Below are 23,681 nucleotides of genomic sequence, written 5' to 3' on the forward strand. Positions count from 1 at the left end.
TCGCTCCCTCCTAGTGCTGCATGCAGTGTCTCACCCTAAACTCACACTCTCACCCACCTCCCACCTAGTGCTGCATGCAGTGTCTCACCCTAAACTCACACTCTCACCCAACTCCCACTGTCTCTCACCCAATTCCCTCCTAGTGCTGCAAGCATTGTCTCACCCTAAACTCACACTCTCACCCAACTCCCACTGTCTCTCACCCAATTCCCTCCTAGTGCTGCATGCAGTGTCTCACCCAACTCCCACTGTCTCTCACCCAATTCCCTCCTAGTGCTGCATGCAGTGTCTCACCCTAAACTCACACTCTCACCCACCTCCCACTGTGTCTCACCCACCTCCCTCCTAGTGCTGCATGCAGTGTCTCACCCTAAACTCACACTCTCACCCAGCTCCCACTGTCTCTCACCCAACTCCCTCCTAGTGCCGCATGCAGTGTCTCACCCTAAACTCACACTCTCACCCAGCTCCCACTGTCTCTCACCCAATTCCCTCCTAGTGCTGCATGCAGTGTCTCACCCTAAACTCACACTCTCACCCAGCTCCCACTGTCTCTCACCCAATTCCCTCCTAGTGCTGCATGCAGTGTCTCACCCTAAACTCACTCTCACCCACCTCCCACTGTCTCTCACCCAACTCCCTCCTAGTGCCGCATGCAGTGTCTCACCCTAAACTCACACTCTCACCCAGCTCCCACTGTCTCTCACCCAATTCCCTCCTAGTGCCGCATGCAGTGTCTCACCATAAACTCACACTCTCACCCACCTCCCACTGACTCTCACCCAACTCTCATAGTGCTGCATGCAGTGTCTCACCCTAAACTCACACTCTCACCCACCTCCCACTGTCTCTCACCCAACTCCCTCCTAGTGCTGCATGCAGTGTCTCACCCTAAACTCACACTCTCACCCACCTCCCACTGTCTCTCACCCAACTCCCTCCTAGTGCTGCATGCAGTGTCTCACCCTAAACTCACACTCTCACCCACCTCCCACTGTCTCTCACCCAACTCCCTCCTAGTGCTGCATGCAGTGCCCACCTCCCACTGTCTCTCACCCAACTCCCTCCCAGTGCTGCATGCAGTGTCTCACCCAGCTCCCACTGTCTCTCACCCAACTCCATCCTAGTGCATCTCGCAGTCTCTCCCCACCCTCCTAGTGCTGCATGCAGTGTCTCACCCCAAACTCACACTATCTCTCATTCCACCTAGTTTACCTCACACTGTCTCTCACCCAACTCCCTCCTAGTGCATCTCACAGTCTCTCCCCACCCTCCTAGTGTTGCATGCAGTGTCTCACCCTAAACTCACACTCTCACCCAGCTCCCACTATCTCTCATTCCACCTAGCTTACCTCACACTATTTCTCACCCAACTCCCTCCTAGTGCATCTCACAGTCTCTCCCCACCCTCCTAGTGCTGCATGCAGTGTCTCACCCTAAACTCACACTCTCACCCAGCTCCCACTATCTCTCATTCCACTTAGCTTACCTCACACTGTCTCTCACTCAACTCCCCAGTGCATCTCGCTGTCTCTCGCCCAACTCCAGATTAGTGAATCATACTCTCACCCAACTCCCTCCTCGTGCATCTCACACTGTCTCTCCCCAACACCCTCCTAGTGAATCACACTTTCAACTCCCACCTAGTGCATCTCACCCAACTCCTACCTAGTGCAGCTCACACTATCACTCAGGTCTCCTAGTGCATCTCAGTCTCTCACCCAACTCCCTCCTAGTGCATCTCGCACTGTCTTTTGCCCAACTTCCTCCTCGTGAATCACGCTCTCCCAGCTCCCTCCTAGTGCAGCGCTCACTATCACTCAACTCTCCTAGTGCATCTCGCCGTCTCTCGCCCAACTCCATCCTAGTGAATCACACTTTCATCTCCCACCTAGTGCATCTCACACTTACCCAACTCACACCTAATACTCTCTCACCCAACTACCACCTAGTGCAGTTCACACTATCTCTCACTCAACCTCCACCTAGTGAACCACAATGTCGCTTACTCAACTCCCATCTAGGGTACCTCACACTGTCTCTCACCCAACTCCCTCCTACTGCATCTCGTACTCTCGGCCAACTCCCTCTTAGTGAATCACACTCACAGTCAACTCCCTCCTAGTGCAGCTTGCAGTGTATCTCACCCAACTCCAACCTAGTGCATCTCACATTCTCACCCAACTCTCCCCTAGTGCATCTCGCCGTCTCTCACCCAACACCATCCTAGTGAATCATACTCACCCAACTCCCACCTAGTGCACCTCACTTACCCAACTGACACCTAAGACTCTCACCCAACTACCACCTAGTGTACCACAATGTCTTACTCATCTCCCATCTAGGGTACCTCACACTGTCTCTTACCCAACTCCCTCCTAGTACATCTCAGTGTCTCTCACATCTTGCACTGTTTCAGGCATCTCCTAGTGCAACTCATGATATCTCACCCCAAGCTAGTGCATCTCAGTCTCTCACCCAACTCCTTCTTAGTGCATCTCACAGTGTCTCTCACATCTTGCACTGTTTCAGGCATCTCCTAGTGCAACTCATGATATCTCACCCCAAGCTAGTGCATCTCAGTCTCTCACCCAACTCCTTCTTAGTGCATCTCACAGTGTCTCTCACATCTTGCACTGTTTCAGCCATCTCCGTCCTAATGCAACTCACGATATCTCACACTGTCTTTCACCCTGCTCCCTCACAGTGCAACTCTCAATATGTCACCCCCCTCCGTTACTTCATCGAACTTTAGATAGATCCTCTGTGCTAGTGCTGTGCTGTGCTGTGCTAGTGCATCTCACGTCAGTGCCACTATATCTTAACGTCTGAATTGCTGTGTTTCACGACTGCCTCGGTATATATCACTCGGGTTTATCGCCACTAGAAAGTGGTATTTCGATCACACTAGGGAGAGTAACGCCCCCTTCTCCCCCTCACTCACCTCGTCCTCGTTCTGTAAGCACCAGCTGGAAGCATCCCTTCCCAGCCATCATTGGACCGGCTTTCTGGGGCCAGGGAGTGAAGCGTTCTCTCTTTGTCTGGCTCTAGCTGTGCGCTCGTCTCAGGATGCCAAGCTGAGCGCAGGCTCTGGGGACTGACGCCTGATAAACACGGCATTACCTCAGTGTCCCATGGCCCTACACCAGCACCAGCGTACCTTTCTGTAAGCTCTCCTCCTCAAGGACGCATCGCGTTAAGCCTTCTCAGCCATCTCTCATCAGGGATGCATCAGTCACGGCCTACATAAGAAATTGCCATGCTGGGTAAGACCCAGGGTCCCATCAAGCCCAGCATCCTGTTTCCAAAAGAGGCCAAAACCAGGCCAGAAGAACCTCTCTGTCTCCCTCAGCTCCTCCAAGTCTGCTACTCTAGCCTCCAGAGATCGGGGGTAAAGCCTGGGATATGCACAGAGGATCCTTAGCTGTGAGGGAGTGAGGGGTAAAGCCTGGGATATGCACAGAGGATCCTTAGCTGTGAGGGATTGAGGGGTAAAGCCTGGGATAAGCACAGAGGATCCTTAGCTGTGAGGGAGTGAGAGGTAAAGCCTGGGATAAGCACAGAGGATCCTTAGCTGTGAGGGAGTGAGGGGTAAAGCCTGGGATAAGCACAGAGGATCCTTAGCTGTGAGGGAGTGAGGGGTAAAGCCTGGGATAAGCACAGAGGATCCTTAGCTGTGAGGGAGTGAGGGGTAAAGCCTGGGATAAGCACAGAGGATCCTTAGCTGTGAGGGAGTGAGGGGTAAAGCCTGGGATAAGCACAGAGGATCCTTAGCTGTGAGGGAGTGAGGGGTAAAGCCTGGGATAAGCACAGAGGATCCTTAGCTGTGAGGGAGTGAGGGGTAAAGCCTGGGATAAGCACAGAGGATCCTTAGCTGTGGGGGAGTGAGGGGTAAAGCCTGGGATAAGCACAGAGGATCCTTAGCTGTGAGGGAGTGAGGGGTAAAGCCTGGGATAAGCACAGAGGATCCTTAGCTGTGAGGGAGTGAGGGGTAAAGCCTGGGATAAGCACAGAGGATCCTTAGCTGTGGGGGAGTGAGGGGTAAAGCCTGGGATAAGCACAGAGGATCCTTAGCTGTGAGGGAGTGAGAGGTAAAGCCTGGGATAAGCACAGAGGATCCTTAGCTGTGGGGGAGTGAGGGGTAAAGCCTGGGATAAGCACAGAGGATCCTTAGCTGTGGGGGAGTGAGGGGTAAAGCCTGGGATATGCACAGAGGATCCTTAGCTGTCAGGGAGTGAGGGGTGAAGCCTGGGATAAGCACAGAGGATCCTTAGCTGTGAGGGAGTGAGAGGTAAAGCCTGGGATAAGCACAGAGGATCCTTAGCTGTGGGGGAGTGAGGGGTAAAGCCTGGGATAAGCACAGGGGATCCTTAGCTGTGAGGGAGTGAGGGGTAAAGCCTGGGATAAGCACAGAGGATCCTTAGCTGTGGGGGAGTGAGGGGTAAAGCCGGGGATAAGCACAGAGGATCCTTAGCTGTGGGGGAGTGAGGGGTAAAGCCTGGGATAAGCACAGAGGATCCTTAGCTGTGAGGGAGTGAGGGGTAAAGCCTGGGATAAGCACAGAGGATCCTTAGCTGTGGGGGAGTGAGGGGTAAAGCCTGGGATAAGCACAGAGGATCCTTAGCTGTGAGGGAGTGAGGGGTAAAGCCTGGGATAAGCACAGAGGATCCTTAGCTGTGGGGGAGTGAGGTGTAAAGCCCGGGATAAGCACAGAGGATCCTTAGCTGTGGGGGAGTGAGGGGTAAAGCCTGGGATAAGCACAGAGGATCCTTAGCTGTGGGGGAGTGAGAGGTAAAGCCTGGGATAAGCACAGAGGATCCTTAGCTGTGGGGGAGTGAGGGGTAAAGCCTGGGATAAGCACAGAGGATCCTTAGCTGTGAGGGAGTGAGGGGTAAAGCCTGGGATAAGCACAGAGGATCCTTAGCTGTGAGGGAGTGAGAGGTAAAGCCTGGGATAAGCACAGAGGATCCTTAGCTGTGAGGGAGTGAGGGGGTAAAGCCTGGGATAAGCACAGAGGATCCTTAGCTGTGAGGGAGTGAGGGGTAAAGCCTGGGATAAGCACAGAGGATCCTTAGCTGTGGGGGAGTGAGGGGTAAAGCCTGGGATAAGCACAGAGGATCCTTAGCTGTGGGGGAGTGAGGGGTAAAGCCTGGGATAAGCACAGAGGATCCTTAGCTGTGAGGGAGTGAGAGGTAAAGCCTGGGATAAGCACAGAGGATCCTTAGCTGTGGGGGAGTGAGGGGTAAAGCCTGGGATAAGCACAGAGGATCCTTAGCTGTGGGAGGGAGTGAGGGGTAAAGCCTGGGATAAGCACAGAGGATCCTTAGCTGTGGGGGAGTGAGAGGTAAAGCCTGGGATAAGCACAGAGGATCCTTAGCTGTGAGGGAGTGAGGGGTAAAGCCTGGGATAAGCACAGAGGATCCTTAGCTGTGAGGGAGTGAGAGGTAAAGCCTGGGATAAGCACAGAGGATCCTTAGCTGTGAGGGAGTGAGGGGTAAAGCCTGGGATAAGCACAGAGGATCCTTAGCTGTGAGGGAGTGAGAGGTAAAGCCTGGGATAAGCACAGAGGATCCTTAGCTGTGGGGGAGTGAGGGGTAAAGCCTGGGATAAGCACAGAGTATCCTTAGCTGTGGGAGGGAGTGAGGGGTAAAGCCTGGGATAAGCACAGAGGATCCTTAGCTGTGGGGGGAGTGAGGGGTAAAGCCTGGGATAAGCACAGAGGATCCTTAGCTGTGGGGGAGTGAGAGGTAAAGCCTGGGATAAGCACAGAGGATCCTTAGCTGTGAGGGAGTGAGGGGTAAAGCCTGGGATAAGCACAGAGGATCCTTAGCTGTGGGAGGGAGTGAGGGGTAAAGCCTGGGATAAGCACAGAGGATCCTTAGCTGTGGGGGGAGTGAGGGGTAAAGCCTGGGATAAGCACAGAGGATCCTTAGCTGTGAGGGAGTGAGAGGTAAAGCCTGGGATAAGCACAGAGGATCCTTAGCTGTGAGGGAGTGAGAGGTAAAGCCTGGGATAAGCACAGAGGATCCTTAGCTGTGAGGGAGTGAGGGGTAAAGCCTGGGATAAGCACAGAGGATCCTTAGCTGTGAGGGAGTGAGGGGTAAAGCCTGGGATAAGCACAGAGGATCCTTAGCTGTGAGGGAGTGAGGGGTAAAGCCTGGGATAAGCACAGAGGATCCTTAGCTGTGAGGGAGTGAGGGGTAAAGCCTGGGATAAGCACAGAGGATCCTTAGCTGTGAGGGAGTGAGGGGTAAAGCCTGGGATAAGCACAGAGGATCCTTAGCTGTGAGGGAGTGAGGGGGTAAAGCCTGGGATAAGCACAGAGGATCCTTAGCTGTGAGGGAGTGAGAGGTAAAGCCTGGGATAAGCACAGAGGATCCTTAGCTGTGAGGGAGTGAGAGGTAAAGCCTGGGATAAGCACAGAGGATCCTTAGCTGTGAGGGAGTGAGGGGTAAAGCCTGGGATAAGCACAGAGGATCCTTAGCTGTGAGGGAGTGAGGGGGTAAAGCCTGGGATAAGCACAGAGGATCCTTAGCTGTGGGGGGAGTGAGAGGTAAAGCCTGGGATAAGCACAGAGGATCCTTAGCTGTGAGGGAGTGAGGGGTAAAGCCTGGGATAAGCACAGAGGATCCTTAGCTGTGGGGGAGTGAGGGGTAAAGCCTGGGATAAGCACAGAGGATCCTTAGCTGTGAGGGGTAAAGCCTGGGATAAGCACAGAGGATCCTTAGCTGTGGGGGAGTGAGGGGTAAAGCCTGGGATAAGCACAGAGGATCCTTAGCTGTGAGGGAGTGAGAGGTAAAGCCTGGGATAAGCACAGAGGATCCTTAGCTGTGAGGGAGTGAGGGGTAAAGCCTGGGATAAGCACAGAGGATCCTTAGCTGTGAGGGAGTGAGGGGTAAAGCCTGGGATAAGCACAGAGGATCTTTAGCTGTGAGAGGGAGTGAGAGGTAAAGCCTGGGATAAGCACAGAGGATCCTTAGCTGTGAGGGAGTGAGAGGTAAAGCCTGGGATAAGCACAGAGGATCCTTAGCTGTGAGGGAGTGAGGGGTAAAGCCTGGGATCAGGTAGGGTCTGCTGTGGAGAATGAGTGGACACTCCATAGGCCTGGCTGTCTTTATCTGCATTTTGATAATCGGGATGGGGGCTCTGCATGGAAGGACAGTGTCCCCCCCCCCCCCCCTCTGATACCTGCCAGGAAGCTGCAGTGACTGTGCAGGAGGACTGAGTGTTCCCTAGTGACTAGAGGTCCTTGTCCCGGCCCTTGGACTTCTCAGGGTTGCCCCCTCTTCCCTGCTCCACCGAGCAAGCTCATCCGGTCCTGGCTTTGCCCAGGTGCATACTGGGAGACGTAGTTCTGAATGTTTACTCACCGATTTTCATCTTAAGAAATTCAGAAATACTCTTCCCAACAGGCTGAGGGGAGAAACGCGAACCATCAGCCTTCTCACCGCACCTGGAGTGAAGTGGTCACCCGGGCCCTTGAAAGGCTACTGCAGGTCATCAGTGGAAGAGAGGGGAAAATAGGGGGAAACTGCTCTTCCCACCCAAATAAAAGAAGCTGAAAATACGGTCATTTTTTTATTTATTAAAGTTATTTAAAAAAAAAAAAAAACAACTCTAACAGAAAAGGCTCTTAATTTAATTAATTCGTGTTTTGTTTTTCACACATTTACAGCAGACGGCTATATTACACGTATTCACAAAGTGACCCACGGACCAGCTCCCGCCCTGGCTCTCTCCTCTCTGTGAGCGCAGTGATAATGCTTCTGAATTGCTGACACATGCACGCACACACAGAGACACACACACAGAGACACGCACACAGTGCACACACACAGACATGCACATGTAACATTCGTATATAAAACAGACACGTGCACACACACAGAGACACGCACACAGCGCACACACACAGAGACACGCACACAGTGCACACACACAGGCGTGCACATGTAACATTCGTATATAAAACAGACACGTGCACACAGTGCACACACACAGGCGTGCACGTGTAACATTCGTATATAAAACAGACACGTGCACACACAGAGAGACACGCACACAGTGCACACACACAGGCGTGCACATGTAACATTCGTATATAAAACAGACACGTGCACACACAGAGAGACACGCACACAGTGCACACACACAGACGTGCACATGTAACATTCGTATATAAAACAGATACGTGCACACACACAGAGACACGCACACAGTGCACACACACAGACATGCACATGTAACATTCATATATAAAACAGACACGTGCACACACAGAGAGACACGCACACAGTGCACACACACAGACGTGCACATGTAACATTCATATATAAAACAGACACGTGCACACACACAGAGACACGCACACAGTGCACACACACAGACATGCACATGTAACATTCATATATAAAACAGATACGTGCACACACACAATGCCTCCGTATCGCTCCATGGTGCAACCTCATCCTGAGTCCTGTGTGAAGTTCTGGTCACCAAATCTCAAGAAAGATAGAGCAGAATTAGAAAAGGTACAGAGGAGGGTGACCAAGATGATAAAGGGGATGGAACAGCTCCTCTATGAGGAAAGGCTGAAGAGGTGAGGGCTGTTCAGCTTGGAGAAGAGACGGCTGAGGGGGGATACGATAGAGGTCTGTAAAATAATGAGTGGCATGGAATGAGTAAATGTTAATCAGTTGTTTACTCTTTCCAGAAGTCCAAAGACCAGGGGACACCGTGAAGTTACTGATTACTCAATGCGTAATTAAGCTCTGAAATTCATTGCCAGAGGATGTGGTGAAAGCTGTTGGTGTAGCTGCATTTAAAAAAAGGTTTGGACAAGTTCCTGGAGGAAAAGTCCATTAACCATTATTCCTGTCCATACTCAGAAAAGTCCATTAACCATTATTAATGTAAAGTTGCAGAAATCCACAGCTTATTCTCGGGATAAGCAGCTTGGAATTTCTCTACCCCTTGGGATCCTGCCAGGCACTTGTGAGCTGGATTGGCCTCTGCTGGAAACAGGCTGCTGGGCTTGATGGACCCTTGGTCTCACCCAGTTTGGCAAATCTTATGTTCTTAGAGAGAGACACAGTATACACACAGTCACATGCAGACATAATCAGACACGCACACAGAGAGACATACTCCAACACACACACTGTCACATGTAGACATAAACACACATACATCATTATATCCCTCTCAACTGGCTGCAGTTTTCTTCAGGGGTAGCCACCTTGCCAGGGAGTGTCTCTAGGTGGCTGACTTCTCTTGATTCAATGGGTGGAGCTGCTGAGCGACGCAGGTTCCTTGAGGGAGACGTTTGGCAAGTCCAGGTGTTTGAACTTAGCATCCCGTTGCACGGTCTTTCTTTGTAGTCCCTGCTCGGCACTACGGAGTCCAGAATGCACTGCGCGATGGGGTTCAGGAGCCTAGAAAAAGCAAACCCGGATTGGCTTGGAAGTTTCCCTTCGGGGCTTGGTTGCACGGGCAGCCCCGAGGACCACCCTGCGGGTCTCCCTGAGGTGGCCTTTGAGCTTTTCAAGTGCCGAGTCTGGAAAGAACCAAAACGATTTTCCTTCCCACCAGACCCAGCCGCCAGCTTGCAGCCTCATCCTCAAGAGTCCCACCAAAGGAGACTTAACCGTGAAAGCTATCTGCCTTCTCCTCATCATTATCCTCACGTGCATCGTTCGCTTGGACATCGTTGGCGTCTTAAGTTCGTTGAGGAGTCTGCCCCAGATTCCATAGAAGGGTAGAAGGTTCACGAGCCTCCACCTGCTCTGCTATTCCACCAACTTTCAGGTCAACGGGAACCACACCTCAACACACAGGGAGAACCTAAGATAGGGGGGCAAGCACCGCCCTGGCTCAATAATCAGAGGCCTTGGGCATTAGGGCTTTGACAGGGGTGGGAGTGGCATTTCCAGTGGACACCGTGGTTTCCAGGCCATCGTGCTTGTGGGAGGACTTCTCCGACTTACTGGTGCTGCACTCCAAGATGTGGGCGATCCCTAAGCGTTTGCCCCAGCCGTTTCCGGGGGCCAGGCACCAGCAGCACAGCAGCCTCAGGATGGCCCTCCTCATGTCCTTGCTGGTCAGGGTGTAGATGATGGGGTTGAGCAGCGAGTTGATCATGGCCAAGCCCAGGAAGTAGTCGGCCTTGAAGAGGATGGAGCAGGTCTGCACCTCGCAGGAGATGTCAAAGAGCAGGAGGAAGAAGAGGGGCAGCCAGCAGGCGATGAAGGTGCCCACCACGATGGTGACGGTCTTCAGGAGGGCCAGGTACTTCTGGGACTTCCTCAGGGCGCCCTTGCGCAGAGTGCCCAGGCGCTGGCTGTTGAGCTTGACGAGGCGGTAGATGCGGATGTAGAGCGCCACGATGGAGACCAGGATGGCGAGGAAGACCGTTATGCAGAAGAGGACGTAGTTCTTGGAGTAGAGCGGCAGGATGGTGGAGCACTCCGGGAGGTTCCGGATGCAGTTCCAGCCCAGGATGGGCAGGACGCCCAGGAAGACGGAGGCCACCCAGCTGGCGCCGACGAGCAGGAACATCCTGCCCTTCTTGTCCTTGTGGTACAGCTTCATGCGCACCATGGTGATGTGCCTCTCGATGGCGATAGCCAAGAGGCTCAGGACGGAGGCCGCCAGGGTGACAAAGACGCCCCCCTCCCGGATGAACCACATCACCGGCGTCAGCCTCAGCGTGTTGGCCCCGGACATGATGATGTTGACCGTGTAGGCTATGCCGGCCAGCAGGTCAGACAAGGTCAGGTTCCCCAGCAGGTAGTACATGGGCGCGTGGAACTTCTTGTTCCGCCAGATGGCCAGGAGCACGACCAGGTTCTCCAGGACGATGAGGAGGCAGACCACGAGGAAGAGCACGGCCTCGGCCTTCAGCCCCCCCTTGTAGCGGCTGGTGGCCAGCTTGCCCGTGTAGTTGTAGTGGAGCGTGATGACCTCGTTGTTGTGGTACTCCCGGAAGATGCGCACCAGCCGGTTCGGCGGGGACGCCCCCGTGATGAGCTCCATGACGCACCTCCCGAGGCGGCCTCCCGGGCTCCCGCGCACACCTACATGTTGCCAGTGAAGGATGCGCGTGACGGGAAGGAGGAGACCCCCACCCGCTCCCACCCCAGGCGCGTCGCCTTCTCAGAAGTATGGAGAGGGGGGGGGGGGGAAGGCGAGGATCGTTTTGCGTTGCTCTCGAGTCGGTTCAAGGCTTCTTGTAAAGCGTTCCCTTGCCACAGATGATCGGGGTGGTGGGTACAGGGAGGGGGGTAGTTTCCCGCTCTCCTGAACAGATGTTTGATGGGGATCCGCGGAGAGGAGGAGGGGGGGGGGCGAGGAGGGCCTGTGCGTCCAGCTGCTGTTCAGGAGTTCATCCAGCAGGTGGCGCTGCAGCTCCTCGGGGAGATGGATTCCAGTCCAGGGAATCTTGTTCGGGGAGCAGCAGATCTGAAGAGGGGAGGGGGGCGGGGGGAAAGAGGAGGGAAAAAAAAACAAAACCCCAACGGATTAGTAAATTTATGAAGAATGTAAATGCCCAAACACACAAGAGAAAGCAAAGACTGATGTCGTCCCCTCGCTCAACCCCGATAAATTCGAATCGTACATTTCACAGTTTTCAGCCGGGGTTCAGACCAGGTCGGAGGGGGTTCTCCACGTTCAACCCAGCAACATTTACAGGGTTTGCTTTCATGGCCCCCCCATCCTTTCATCCTCTGGTCTTATGCCTTATTCTCCTTTAATTTTGTCTCTGTTTTTGGAGCTATTCATTTTTTTGGGAGGGGGGAGGAGAAGGACATGGTGAATAAAAGGTGAGCATCTTTCATTATGGGCACATCCTTTGCTTATAATAACCTCCCTCCCTTAGTCCGTTTTTCAGCTGTCTGTGCTGTATTCATGCTTTATGTGTATCCGTGTGATGCCTGCACGGGGCTCTGATGAAGATCTGCTCTTCAGCTGTCTGTGCTGTATTCATGCTTTACGTGTATCGGTGTGATGCCTGCATGGGGCTCTGATGAAGATCTGCTCTTCAGTTGTCTGTGCTGTATTCATGCTTTACATGTATCAGTATGATGCCTGCATGGGACTCTGAAGAAGATCTGCTCTTCAGCTGTCTGTGCTGTATTCATGCTTTATGTGTATCAGTGTGACGCCTGCATGGGGCTCTGATGAAGATCTGCTCTTCAGCCGTCTGTGCTGTATTCATGCTTTACGTGTATCAGTGTGATGCCTGCATGGGGCTCTAATGAAGATCCGCTCTTCAGCTGTCTGTGCTGTATTCATGCTTTACGTGTATCAGTGTGACCCTGCATGGGGCTCTGATGAAGATCTGCTCTTCAGCCGTCTGTGCTGTATTCATGCTTTACGTGTATCAGTGTGACGCCTGCATGGGGCTCTGATGAAGATCCGCTCTTCAGCTGTCTGTGCTGTATTCATGCTTTACGTGTATCAGTGTGACCCTGCATGGGGCTCTGATGAAGATCTGCTCTTCAGCCGTCTGTGCTGTATTCATGCTTTACGTGTATCAGTGTGATGCCTGCATGGGGCTCTAATGAAGATCCGCTCTTCAGCTGTCTGTGCTGTATTCATGCTTTATGTGTATCAGTGTGACGCCTGCATGGGGCTCTAATGAAGATCCGCTCTTCAGCTGTCTGTGCTGTATTCATGCTTTATGTGTATCAGTGTGACGCCTGCACGGGGTTCTGATGGAAGATCTGTGGGCTTGGGAAAAATTAACCCACTTTCTTTCTTCTCAGAAGTCTGCTAAATATCGGAGCACTGAGGGTAGGGTAGGAGGATCTTAATGGCTTTGTCTGTTGCAGCTGTCACGCAAATGATTTAAAACAATAACTTTCTGCGGTGCAAGCTGCATCAGGGAGGCGGCTGCAAGCTGCCCCCCTAGACCCGTCCGGGAACCTCACAACGCTAACCGCGCTGACTTTCGGAGGCAGACATTCAGAAAAACCTGCTGGCGCTGCAGGCGACCACAGCCGGAGGCACAGGGTGGCAGGCAGAGGATGCCCGCCCCCCACACATCCTCCCAGCCCGACAGTCACAGCAGCAGCAGGAGAGTCCCGCAGGGGCCAGCGCTGTCCCGGGGGTGCACCGGACCCCTCAGGACCTCCCGCCCTGCCCCTCTGAGCCAATCCTGCTCCAGGTCCCGGCTCTACGGTGGTAATAACCGGGCACAGCCCCCACCCCTCCCTGTGTCCCTCCTTATAAAAGGGACCCCTGTTATAAGATCATCTTTACACAGCCCCCTGCATGTCCCTCCTTATAGAAGTGATCCCTGTTATAAGAACACCCCCCTGTTATAAGATCATCTTTACACAGCGCCCTGCATGTCCCTCCTTATAGAAGTGATCCCTGTTATAAGAACACCCCCTGTTATAAGATCATCTTTACACAGCCCCCTGCATGTCCCTCCTTATAGAAGTGATCCCTGTTATAAGAACACCCCCTGTTATAAGATCATCTTTACACAGCCCCTGCATGTCCCTCCCTATAGAAGTGATCCCTGTTATAAGATCATCTTTACACAGCCTCCCTGCATGTCCTCCCTATAGAAGTGACCCCTGTTATAAGAACACCCCCTGTTATAAGATCATCTTTACACAGCGCCCTGCATGTCCCTCCCTATAGAAGTGATCCCTGTTATAAGAACACCCCCTGTTATAAGATCATCTTTACACAGCCCCCTGCATGTCCCTCCCTATAGAAGTGACCCCTGTTATAAGAACACCCCCCTGTTATAAGATCATCTTTACACAGCCCCTGCATGTCCCTCCCTATAGAAGTGATCCCTGTTATAAGAACATCCCCTGTTATAAGATCATCTTTACACAGCCCCTGCATGTCCCTCCCTATAGAAGTGATCCCTGTTATAAGAACACCCCCCTGTTATAAGATCATCTTTTCACAGCCCCCTGCATGTTCCTCCCTATAGAAGTGATCCCTGTTATAAGAACACCCCCCTGTTATAAGATCATCTTTACACAGCCTCCCTGCATGTCCTCCCTATAGAAGTGATCCCTGTTATAAGAACACCCCCTGTTATAAGATCATCTTTACACAGCCCCTGCATGTCCCTCCCTATAGAAGTGATCCCTGTTATAAGAACACCCACCTGTTATAAGATCATCTTTACACAGCCCCTGCATGTCCCTCCCTATAGAAGTGATCCCTGTTATAAGAACACCCCCCTGTTATAAGATCATCTTTACACAGCCCCCTGCATGTTCCTCCCTATAGAAGTGATCCCTGTTATAAGAACACCCCCCTGTTATAAGATCATCTTTACACAGCCTCCCTGCATGTCCTCCCTATAGAAGTGATCCCTGTTATAAGAACACCCCCTGTTATAGATCATCTTTACACATCCCCTGCATGTCCCTCCCTATAGAAGTGATCCCTGTTATAAGAACACCCCCCTGTTATAAGATCATCTTTACACAGCCCCCTGCATGTTCCTCCCTATAGAAGTGATCCCTGTTATAAGAACACCCCCCTGTTATAAGATCATCTTTACACAGCCTCCCTGCATGTCCTCCCTATAGAAGTGATCCCTGTTATAAGAACACCCCCTGTTATAAGATCCTCTTTACACAGCCCCCTGCATGTCCCTCCCTATAGAAGTGATCCCTGTTATAAGAACACCCACCTGTTATAAGATCATCTTTACACAGCCCCCTGCATGTCCCTCCCTATAGAAGTGATCCCTGTTATAAGAACATCCCCTGTTATAAGATCATCTTTACACAGCCCCCTGCATGTCCCTCCCTATAGAAGGGATCCCTGTTATAAGAACATCCCCTGTTATAAGATCATCTTTACACAGCCCCCTGCATGTCCCTCCCTATAGAAGTGATCCCTGTTATAAGATCATCTTTACACAGCCCCTGCATGTCCCTCCCTATAGAAGTGATCCCTGTTATAAGAACACCCCCTGTTATAAGATCCTCTTTACACAGCCCCCTGCATGTCCCTCCCTATAGAAGTGATCCCTGTTATAAGAACACCCCCTGTTATAAGATCATCTTTACACAGCCTCCCTGCATGTCCCTCCCTATAGAAGTGATCCCTGTTATAAGATCATCTTTACACAGCCCCCTGCATGTCCTCCCTATAGAAGTGATCCCTGTTATAAGAACACCCACCTGTTATAAGATCATCTTTACACAGCCCCTGCATGTCCCTCCCTATAGAAGTGATCCCTGTTATAAGAACACCCCCTGTTATAAGATCCTCTTTACACAGCCCCCTGCATGTCCCTCCCTATAGAAGTGATCCCTGTTATAAGAACACCCCCTGTTATAAGATCATCTTTACACAGCCTCCCTGCATGTCCTCCCTATAGAAGTGACCCCTGTTATAAGATCATCTTTACACAGCCTCCCTGCATGTCCTCCCTATAGAAGTGACCCCTGTTATAAGAACACCCCCTGTTATAAGATCATCTTTACACAGCCTCCCTGCATGTCCTCCCTATAGAAGTGACCCCTGTTATAAGAACATCCCCTGTTATAAGATCATCTTTACACAGCCCCCTGCATGTCCCTCCCTATAGAAGTGATCCCTGTTATAAGAACACCCCCTGTTATAAGATCCTCTTTACACAGCCCCCTGCATGTCCCTCCCTATAGAAGTGATCCCTGTTATAAGAACACCCCCTGTTATAAGATCATCTTTACACAGCCTCCCTGCATGTCCTCCCTATAGAAGTGACCCCTGTTATAAGATCATCTTTACACAGCCTCCCTGCATGTCCTCCCTATAGAAGTGACCCCTGTTATAAGAACATCCCCTGTTATAAGATCATCTTTACACAGCCCCCTGCATGTCCTCCCTATAGAAGTGATCCCTGTTATAAGAACACCCACCTGTTATAAGATCATCTTTACACAGCGCCCTGCATGTCCCTCCCTATAGAAGTGATCCCTGTTATAAAATCATCTTTACACAGCCCCCTGCATGTCCTCCCTATAGAAGTGATCCCTGTTATAAGAACACCCCCCTGTTATAAGATCATCTTTACACAGCCCCCTGCATGTCCCTCCCTATAGAAGTGATCCCTGATATAAGAACACCCCCCTGTTATAAGATCATCTTTACACAGCCCCCTGCATGTCCCTCCCTATAGAAGTGATCCCTGTTATAAGAACACCTCCTGTTATAAGATCATCTTTACACAGCCCCTGCATGTCCCTCCCTATAGAAGTGATCCCTGTTATAAGAACACCCCCTGTTATAAGATCATCTTTACACAGCCCCCTGCATGTCCCTCCCTATAGAAGTGATCCCTGTTATAAGAACACCCCCTGTTATAAGATCATCTTTACACAGCCCCCTGCATGTCCCTCCTGATAGAAGTGATCCCTGTTATAAGAACACCCCCTGTTATAAGATCATCTTTACACAGCCCCTGCATGTCCCTCCCTATAGAAGTGATCCCTGTTATAAGATCATCTTTACACAGCCCCTGCATGTCCCTCCCTATAGAAGTGATCCCTGTTATAAGAACACCCCCTGTTATAAGATCATCTTTACACAGCCCCCTGCATGTCCCTCCCTATAGAAGTGATCCCTGTTATAAGAACACCCCCCTGTTATAAGATCATCTTTACACAGCTCCCCTGCATGTCCCTCCCTATAGAAGTGACCCCTGTTATAAGAACACCCCCTGTTATAAGATCATCTTTACACAGCCCCTGCATGTCCCTCCCTATAGAAGTGATCCCTGTTATAAGAACACCCCCCTGTTATAAGATCATCTTTACACAGCCCCTGCATGTCCCTCCCTATAGAAGTGATCCCTGTTATAAGAACACCCCCCTGTTATAAGATCATCTTTACACAGCCCCTGCATGTCCCTCCCTATAGAAGTGACCCCTGTTATAAGAACATCCCCTGTTATAAGATCATCTTTACACAGCCCCCTGCATGTCCTCCCTATAGAAGTGATCCCTGTTATAAGAACACCCACCTGTTATAAGATCATCTTTACACAGCACCCTGCATGTCCCTCCCTATAGAAGTGATCCCTGTTATAAGATCATCTTTACACAGCCCCTGCATGTCCCTCCCTATAGAAGTGACCCCTGTTATAAGAACATCCCCTGTTATAAGATCATCTTTACACAGCCCCCTGCATGTCCTCCCTATGAAGTGATCCCTGTTATAAGAACACCCCCTGTTATAAGATCATCTTTACACAGCCTCCCTGCATGTCCTCCCTATAGAAGTGACCCCTGTTATAAGAACACCCCCTGTTATAAGATCATCTTTACACAGCCTCCCTGCATGTCCTCCCTATAGAAGTGACCCCTGTTATAAGAACACCCCCTGTTATAAGATCATCTTTACACAGCCTCCTGCATGTCCCTCAGTGGTGCCTGCAGAATCCGTGATACCCCCGAGTGATGGGGGCTGGGGAGAGCCCTGAGCGTCCTGTTCCCCCCCCTCCCCTGTGATCAGAGCCTCCCTCAGCTGGTGGGTCGGTACTGGACCCCGGGGGGGAAAGTCTGAAGTGACAGCAGATCACGCCCTCCGCCTGTGAATCACTGAAGCCTCTCTCCTCCGGATTCTGATGAATCAGGGCCTGCGGAGGCGACGCCCTACAGCTCCGTCCTGCACAGTGCTGGGCACCTGCCAGAAATGTCAGGGGGTGGGGGGGGGACGACAGAAACTGGAAGTCACCCGCACAGAAAAGTAGTGAGGACGCCGGAGAAAGGGGCAGAGAAGGAAGCGGATACCAAGAGAGAGGTTGGGGGGGGGGGGGGGGGAGAGGGGGCTAGGTGAGAGAGAGCAGATAGGCCACAGGGGGCCAGTGGATGGGAGATGCCGCCACAAGGGCGGCGACAACTGCAGGCCAGAACCCGGGCCGGGGCAGACAGGACCGTGAACGTCCTCCGCCCCCTCCCTCAGAGCCCTCTCTCCAGTGCAAGTTTGGAAGCCCCCTCGGCACCTGTACCCCAGCTGGGGTTACGTACGGATCCTGACAGGAGGCGGGGGGGGGGAAGATGAAGAAGGTTGCTTCCTGCAGTTCCTCTCGGGCCTATTTTGCTTTATAACGCTGGATGAGCAGATGGAATCCGTGTGAAACCGGAGGATGTAACAACTCGGACTGAGAAAACTAAAGAATGACAAATCACCGGGGCCGGACGGTGTTCACCCCAGAGTTCTAAAGTCACTCAGAAACGAAACTGCAGGCCCGCTTCCGGAAGCTTGCAACCTATATCGTTTAAAACGGCTAGGGAGGGTGGCCAATAACGATGCCAATTTTTAAAAAGGCTTCCTGGGAAATCTGGCCGGGCCCGACGTTAGTGCTGGGAAAAAAGACGGTCAAAGCTATTCTTAAAAAACACAACTACTGGCCACATAGATAAACACGATTTAATGGAGTGCGCCAACACGGCTTCTGCCAAGGGAAGTCTTGCCTTCCCAAATTACTAGGGGTTTTTTGGTTTTTTTTTTTTGTTTTGAGGATGTAAATAAACATTTGGACGAAGATGAGCCGGTTGATGCGGCGTATTTGGATTTTTCAGAAAGTATTTGACAAAGCTCCCCCTTGAGAGACGCCTCGGGAAACTGGAAGGTCATGGGATCGGAGGCAGCGTCCAATTGTGGACCGGTAACAGGATGAAAGACAGAGAATAGCGCGTAGGGGCGCCGAACGGTCAGTTTTCCAAACGGAGCAGGGTCGTTAGCGGAGTGCCCCGGGGGGGGGTCTGCACCGGGACCCGGGCTATTTAGCATGTTCTGGAGGAAGGAACGACGACGAAGTGAGGCGACCGGATTTGCAGAGGACACAAAATTGTTTTCTGAGCCCTTAAAACAGCAGCGGAGAGTGAAGAACTGCAGAAGGAGCTTGCTAGGCTCATGCGATTTAATGTGGACAAGTGCAAAGCAATGCACATGGGGAAAAAAATATTACCAGTTACAGGCGCAAGCTGCTGGGTTAGAAGTTACCACCCAGGAGAAGGACCTCGGCTGCCTTTGTGGACAATACCGTAAGATCTTCAGTCAAAAAAAGCAAACAGATCGTTGGGAATTATTAGGAAGGGAATGGTGAATAAAACGGAAAATGTCATAATGCCTCTGTATCCCTCCATGGTGAGACCCCACCTTGAATACTGTGTACAATTCTGGTCGCCGCATCTCAAAAAAGATATAATTGCGATGGAGAAGGTACAGAGAAGGGCAACCAAAATGATAAAGGGGATGGAACAGCTCCCCTATGAGGAAAGACTAAAGAGGTTAGGACTTTTCAGCTTGGAGAAGAGACGGCTGAGGGGGGATATGATAGAGGTGTTTAAGATCATGAGAGGTCTAGAACGGGTAGATGTGACTCGGTTATTTACTCTTTCGAACAACAGTAAGATCAAGGGACACTGCATTAAACCAGCAACCGGCAGATGTAAAACAAACCGTAGGAAATATTTTCTCTCTCGGGGCACAGTCAAGCTACTATGGAATCTGTTCCTGGAGGACGTGGTCAAGGCAAGTAACAGAGTGGGGTTGAAAAGAGGATTGGACAGGTTCCTGAAGGAAACGTCCATGAAGAGTCATTGACCAGGCAGACCCGGCGCTTATCCCTGGGAGTCAGATGCAAGAAACAGACCAGCTATTGGGGATCTGCCGGGAACCTGCGGCCTGGACTGGCCATTCTCAGGGACAGAATGGACCTTGGTCTGACCTGGCGTGGATCTTCTTATGACTTCTTGAAGTCCCTCTCGGCAGGCCTTCCCCTCAAACCCTAATTCCAGACACCCCTGCCAGCCCCATTCTAGACAACCTCCTGAGGTTCACTCCAGCTTCAGTTTTCCATGCTTCTTTCTGAGGTCTCGTCATCTTCCTCTGATTCTAGAGCACGTCTCAAGGTCCCCTTCCAGCCCTGTCTAGCTGTCGTTCCAAACGAACCCGCTGAGGTCCTTTTTCCAGCCATTGGATTTACCTGATTTGGGTGAAAGGCTAGATTGAGGGAACCATCTCTATACGCAAAAGATAGGTACAAGTCAAATTTTGGGGCCAGCTACAGAGTTAGTGGCCGAGTCGCTCTAGAGTTTAACAAGGTATTTACTGATGTACAGTAGGAAATTCGAGGGGGTCAGAAAATTCAACCGATCTGATTAGGGTTTCGATTGCATTTCGTTTATGTTTGTAAACTGCTAGCTTGGCATCTGTGAGGTAGCGTTGGCCGAACAGAAAGAAATACAACAAATACAAGTAACCTGCAAGTTAGGGGAGTCACTAATTGTATCTTGCAAGGTGGGGGTGACCGTGACCAGGGACATGGGTGGCGTGATGGCGACTCGTGGCAGTGAACATGAAAAACGACGCACTTAAACGTTAAGGGCACGTCACCGAAACGGCAAACCCTACTCTTCGGAAAAGAGAGGCTCCAGGGCTGAAGCCACCACAGGTACGGGACTATCCCAGGTCAGAGAGAGAAAGGGACGTGGATGGACCCTACGGGCTTTATCTGCCCTTGTGCTCTCTGTTTCTGGGTTGGATGTAAAGATCACAGGGTCACGATGGTGCGTTATTCCTTACATGTCCTCTTCCCTCCCCCTTTACTCCCTCACGGTATTTCCAGACATGGCATGTGGCTGGGGTCAGGCTTCTCTGGAGGCTGTGGCGCAGTTGTTGGAGGAGAAGCTGCCCGGCGGTACAACTTTAAAGGCATTTTCACGGGACGTCTGCCAAGCCTGAGATGAGAGAACTGCGGAGAAAGGAGCAAATCTCTCTCTCCCACTACAATCACTTCTAAGGGCACCCCCCTCACATAACAGCATCTTTACAGACCTCTCCCCCCTCTCCCCCGGCGAGTCCTTCTCCACATAACTGATCCCTGTTATAAGGGATAAGAACATGTGTACCCCCTATGGATCCCTGTTATAAGAACACCCCCCCTGTTATAAGATCATCTTTACACAGCCCCCTGCATGTCCCTCCCTATAGAAGTGATCTCTGTTATAAGAACACCCCCCTGTTATAAGATCATCTTTACACAGCCCCCTGCATGTTCCTCCCTATAGAAGTGATCCCTGTTATAAGAACACCCCCCTGTTATAAGATCTCTTACACAGCCCCCTGCATGTTCCTCCCTATAGAAGTGATCCCTGTTATAAGAACACCCCCTGTTATAGATCATCTTTACACAGCCCCCTGCATGTCCCTCCCTATAGAAGTGATCCCATGTTATAAGAACACCCCCCCTGTTATAAGATCATCTTTACACAGCCCCCTGCATGTCCCTCCCTATAGAAGTGATCCCTGTTATAAGAACACCCCCCTGTTATAAGATCATCTTTACACAGCCCCCTGCATGTCCCTCCCTATAGAAGTGATCCCTTTTATAAGAACACCCCCTGTTATAAGATCATCTTTACACAGCCCCCTGCATGTTCCTCTCTATGGAAGTGATCCCTGTTATAAGAACACCCCCCGTTATAAGATCTTTACACAGCCCCCTGCATGTCCCTCCCTATAGAACTGATCCCTGTTATAAGATCACCCCCTGTTATAAGATCCTCTTTACACAGCCCCCTGCATGTCCCTCCCTATAGAAGTGATCCCTGTTATAAGAACACCCCCCTGTTATAAGATCATCTTTACACAGCCCCCTGCATGTCCCTCCCTATAGAAGTGACCCCTGTTATAAGAACACCCCCCTGTTATAAGATCATCTTTACACAGCCCCCTGCATGTCCCTCCCTATAGAAGTGATCCCTGTTATAAGAACCCCCTGTTATAAGATCATCTTTACATAGCCCCCTGCATGTTCCTCTCTATGGAAGTGATCCCTGTTATAAGAACACCCCCCCCCCGTTATAAGATCATCTTTACACAGCCCCCTGCATGTCCCCTCCCTATAGAAGTGATCCCTGTTATAAGATCACCCCCTGTTATAAGATCCTCTTTACACAGCCCCCTGCATGTCCCTCCCTATAGAAGTGATCCCTGTTATAAGAACACCCCCCTGTTATAAGATCATCTTTACACAGCCCCCTGCATGTCCCTCCCTATAGAAGTGATCCCTGTTATAAGATCACCCCCTGTTATAAGATCCTCTTTACACAGCCCCCTGCATGTCCCTCCCTATAGAAGTGATCCCTGTTATAAGATCACCCCCTGTTATAAGATCCTCTTTACACAGCCCCCTGCATGTCCCTCCCTATAGAAGTGATCCCTGTTATAAGAACACCCCCCTGTTATAAGATCCTCTTTACACAGCCCCCTGCATGTTCCTCCCTATAGAAGTGATCCCTGTTATAAGATCACCCCCTGTTATAAGATCATCTTTACACAGCCCCCTGCATGTCCCTCCCTATAGAAGTGATCCCTGTTATAAGAACACCCCCTGTTATAAGATCCTCTTTACACAGCCCCCTGCATGTTCCTCCCTATAGAAGTGATCCCTGTTATAAGATCACCCCCTGTTATAAGATCATCTTTACACAGCCCCCTGCATGTCCCTCCCTATAGAAGTGATCCCTGTTATAAGAACACCCCCCTGTTATAAGATCATCTTTACACAGCCCCCTGCATGTTCCTCCCTATAGAAGTGATCCCTGTTATAAGAACACCCCCCTGTTATAAGATCATCTTTACACAGCCCCCTGCATGTCCCTCCCTATAGAAGTGATCCCTGTTATAAGAACACCCCCTGTTATAACATCATCTTTACACAGCCCCCTGCATGTCCTCCCTATAGAAGTGATCCCTGTTATAAGAAACACTCCCCTGTTATAAGATCATTTTTACACAGCGCCCTGCATGTCCCTCCCTATGGAAGTGATCCCTGTTATAAGAACACCCCCTGTTATAAGATCATCTTTACACAGCCTCCTGCATGTCCCTCCCTATAGAAGTGATCCCTGTTATAAGAACACCCCCCTGTTATAAGATCATCTTTACACAGCCCCTGCATGTTCCTCCCGATAGAAGTGATCCCTGTTATAAGAACACCCCCCTGTTATAAGATCATCTTTACACAGCCCCCCCTGCATGTACCCTCCCTATAGAAGTGATCCCTGTTATAAGAACACCCCCCTGTTATAAGATCATCTTTACACAGCCCCCTGCACATGTCCCTCACTATAGAAGTGATCCCTGTTATAAGAACACCCCCCTGTTATAAGATCATCTGTACACAGCCCCCTGCATGTCCCTCCCTATAGAGAAGTGACCCCTGTATAAGAACACCCCCCTGTTATAAGATCATCTTTACACAGCCCCCTGCATGTCCCTCCCTATAGAAGTGACCCCTGTTATAAGAACACCCTCCTGTTATAAGATCATCTTTACACAGCCCCCCTGCATGTCCCTCCCTATAGAAGTGATCCCTGTTATAGAACACCCCCCTGTTATAAGATCATCTTTACACAGCCCCCTGCATGTCCCTCCCTATAGAAGTGATCCCTGTTATAAGAACACCCCCCTGTTATAAGATCATCTTTACACAGCCCCCTGCATGTCCCTCCCTATAGAAGTGATCCCTGTTATAAGAACACCCCCCTGTTATAAGATCATCTTTACACAGCCCCCTGCATGTCCCTCCCTATAGAAGTGATCCCTGTTATAAGAACACCCCCTGTTATAAGATCATCTTTACACAGCCCCCTGCATGTCCCTCCCAGTTCTGAGAAGTACTGGGGCGCCACTGATTC

The 23,681-nt window shown here is 51.0% G+C and overlaps 2 protein-coding genes across 2 annotated transcripts in view; both read right to left on the reverse strand.

The window, feature by feature from the left end:
• The window catches only part of KRI1 (KRI1 homolog), a 212,971-nt gene that overhangs the window by 65,164 nt on the left and 124,126 nt on the right, over positions 1–23,681 (reverse strand).
• LOC115081230 (sphingosine 1-phosphate receptor 1-like) lies at positions 8,963–11,478 on the reverse strand. The gene has a single exon (XM_029585773.1). The coding sequence runs from the start codon at positions 11,032–11,034 to the stop codon at positions 9,874–9,876; it is 1,161 nt and encodes a 386-aa protein (XP_029441633.1). The 5' UTR covers positions 11,035–11,478; the 3' UTR covers positions 8,963–9,873.

This window comes from Rhinatrema bivittatum, chromosome 19 (assembly GCF_901001135.1).
Source record: "Rhinatrema bivittatum chromosome 19, aRhiBiv1.1, whole genome shotgun sequence".
In the NCBI taxonomy this organism is placed as follows: domain Eukaryota; kingdom Metazoa; phylum Chordata; class Amphibia; order Gymnophiona; family Rhinatrematidae; genus Rhinatrema; species Rhinatrema bivittatum.

Coding starts and splice junctions, on each gene's coding strand:
- LOC115081230 (XM_029585773.1), bottom strand. CDS start 11,034: ATGGAGCTCATCACGGGGGCGTCCCCGCCGAACCGGCTGGTGCGCATC.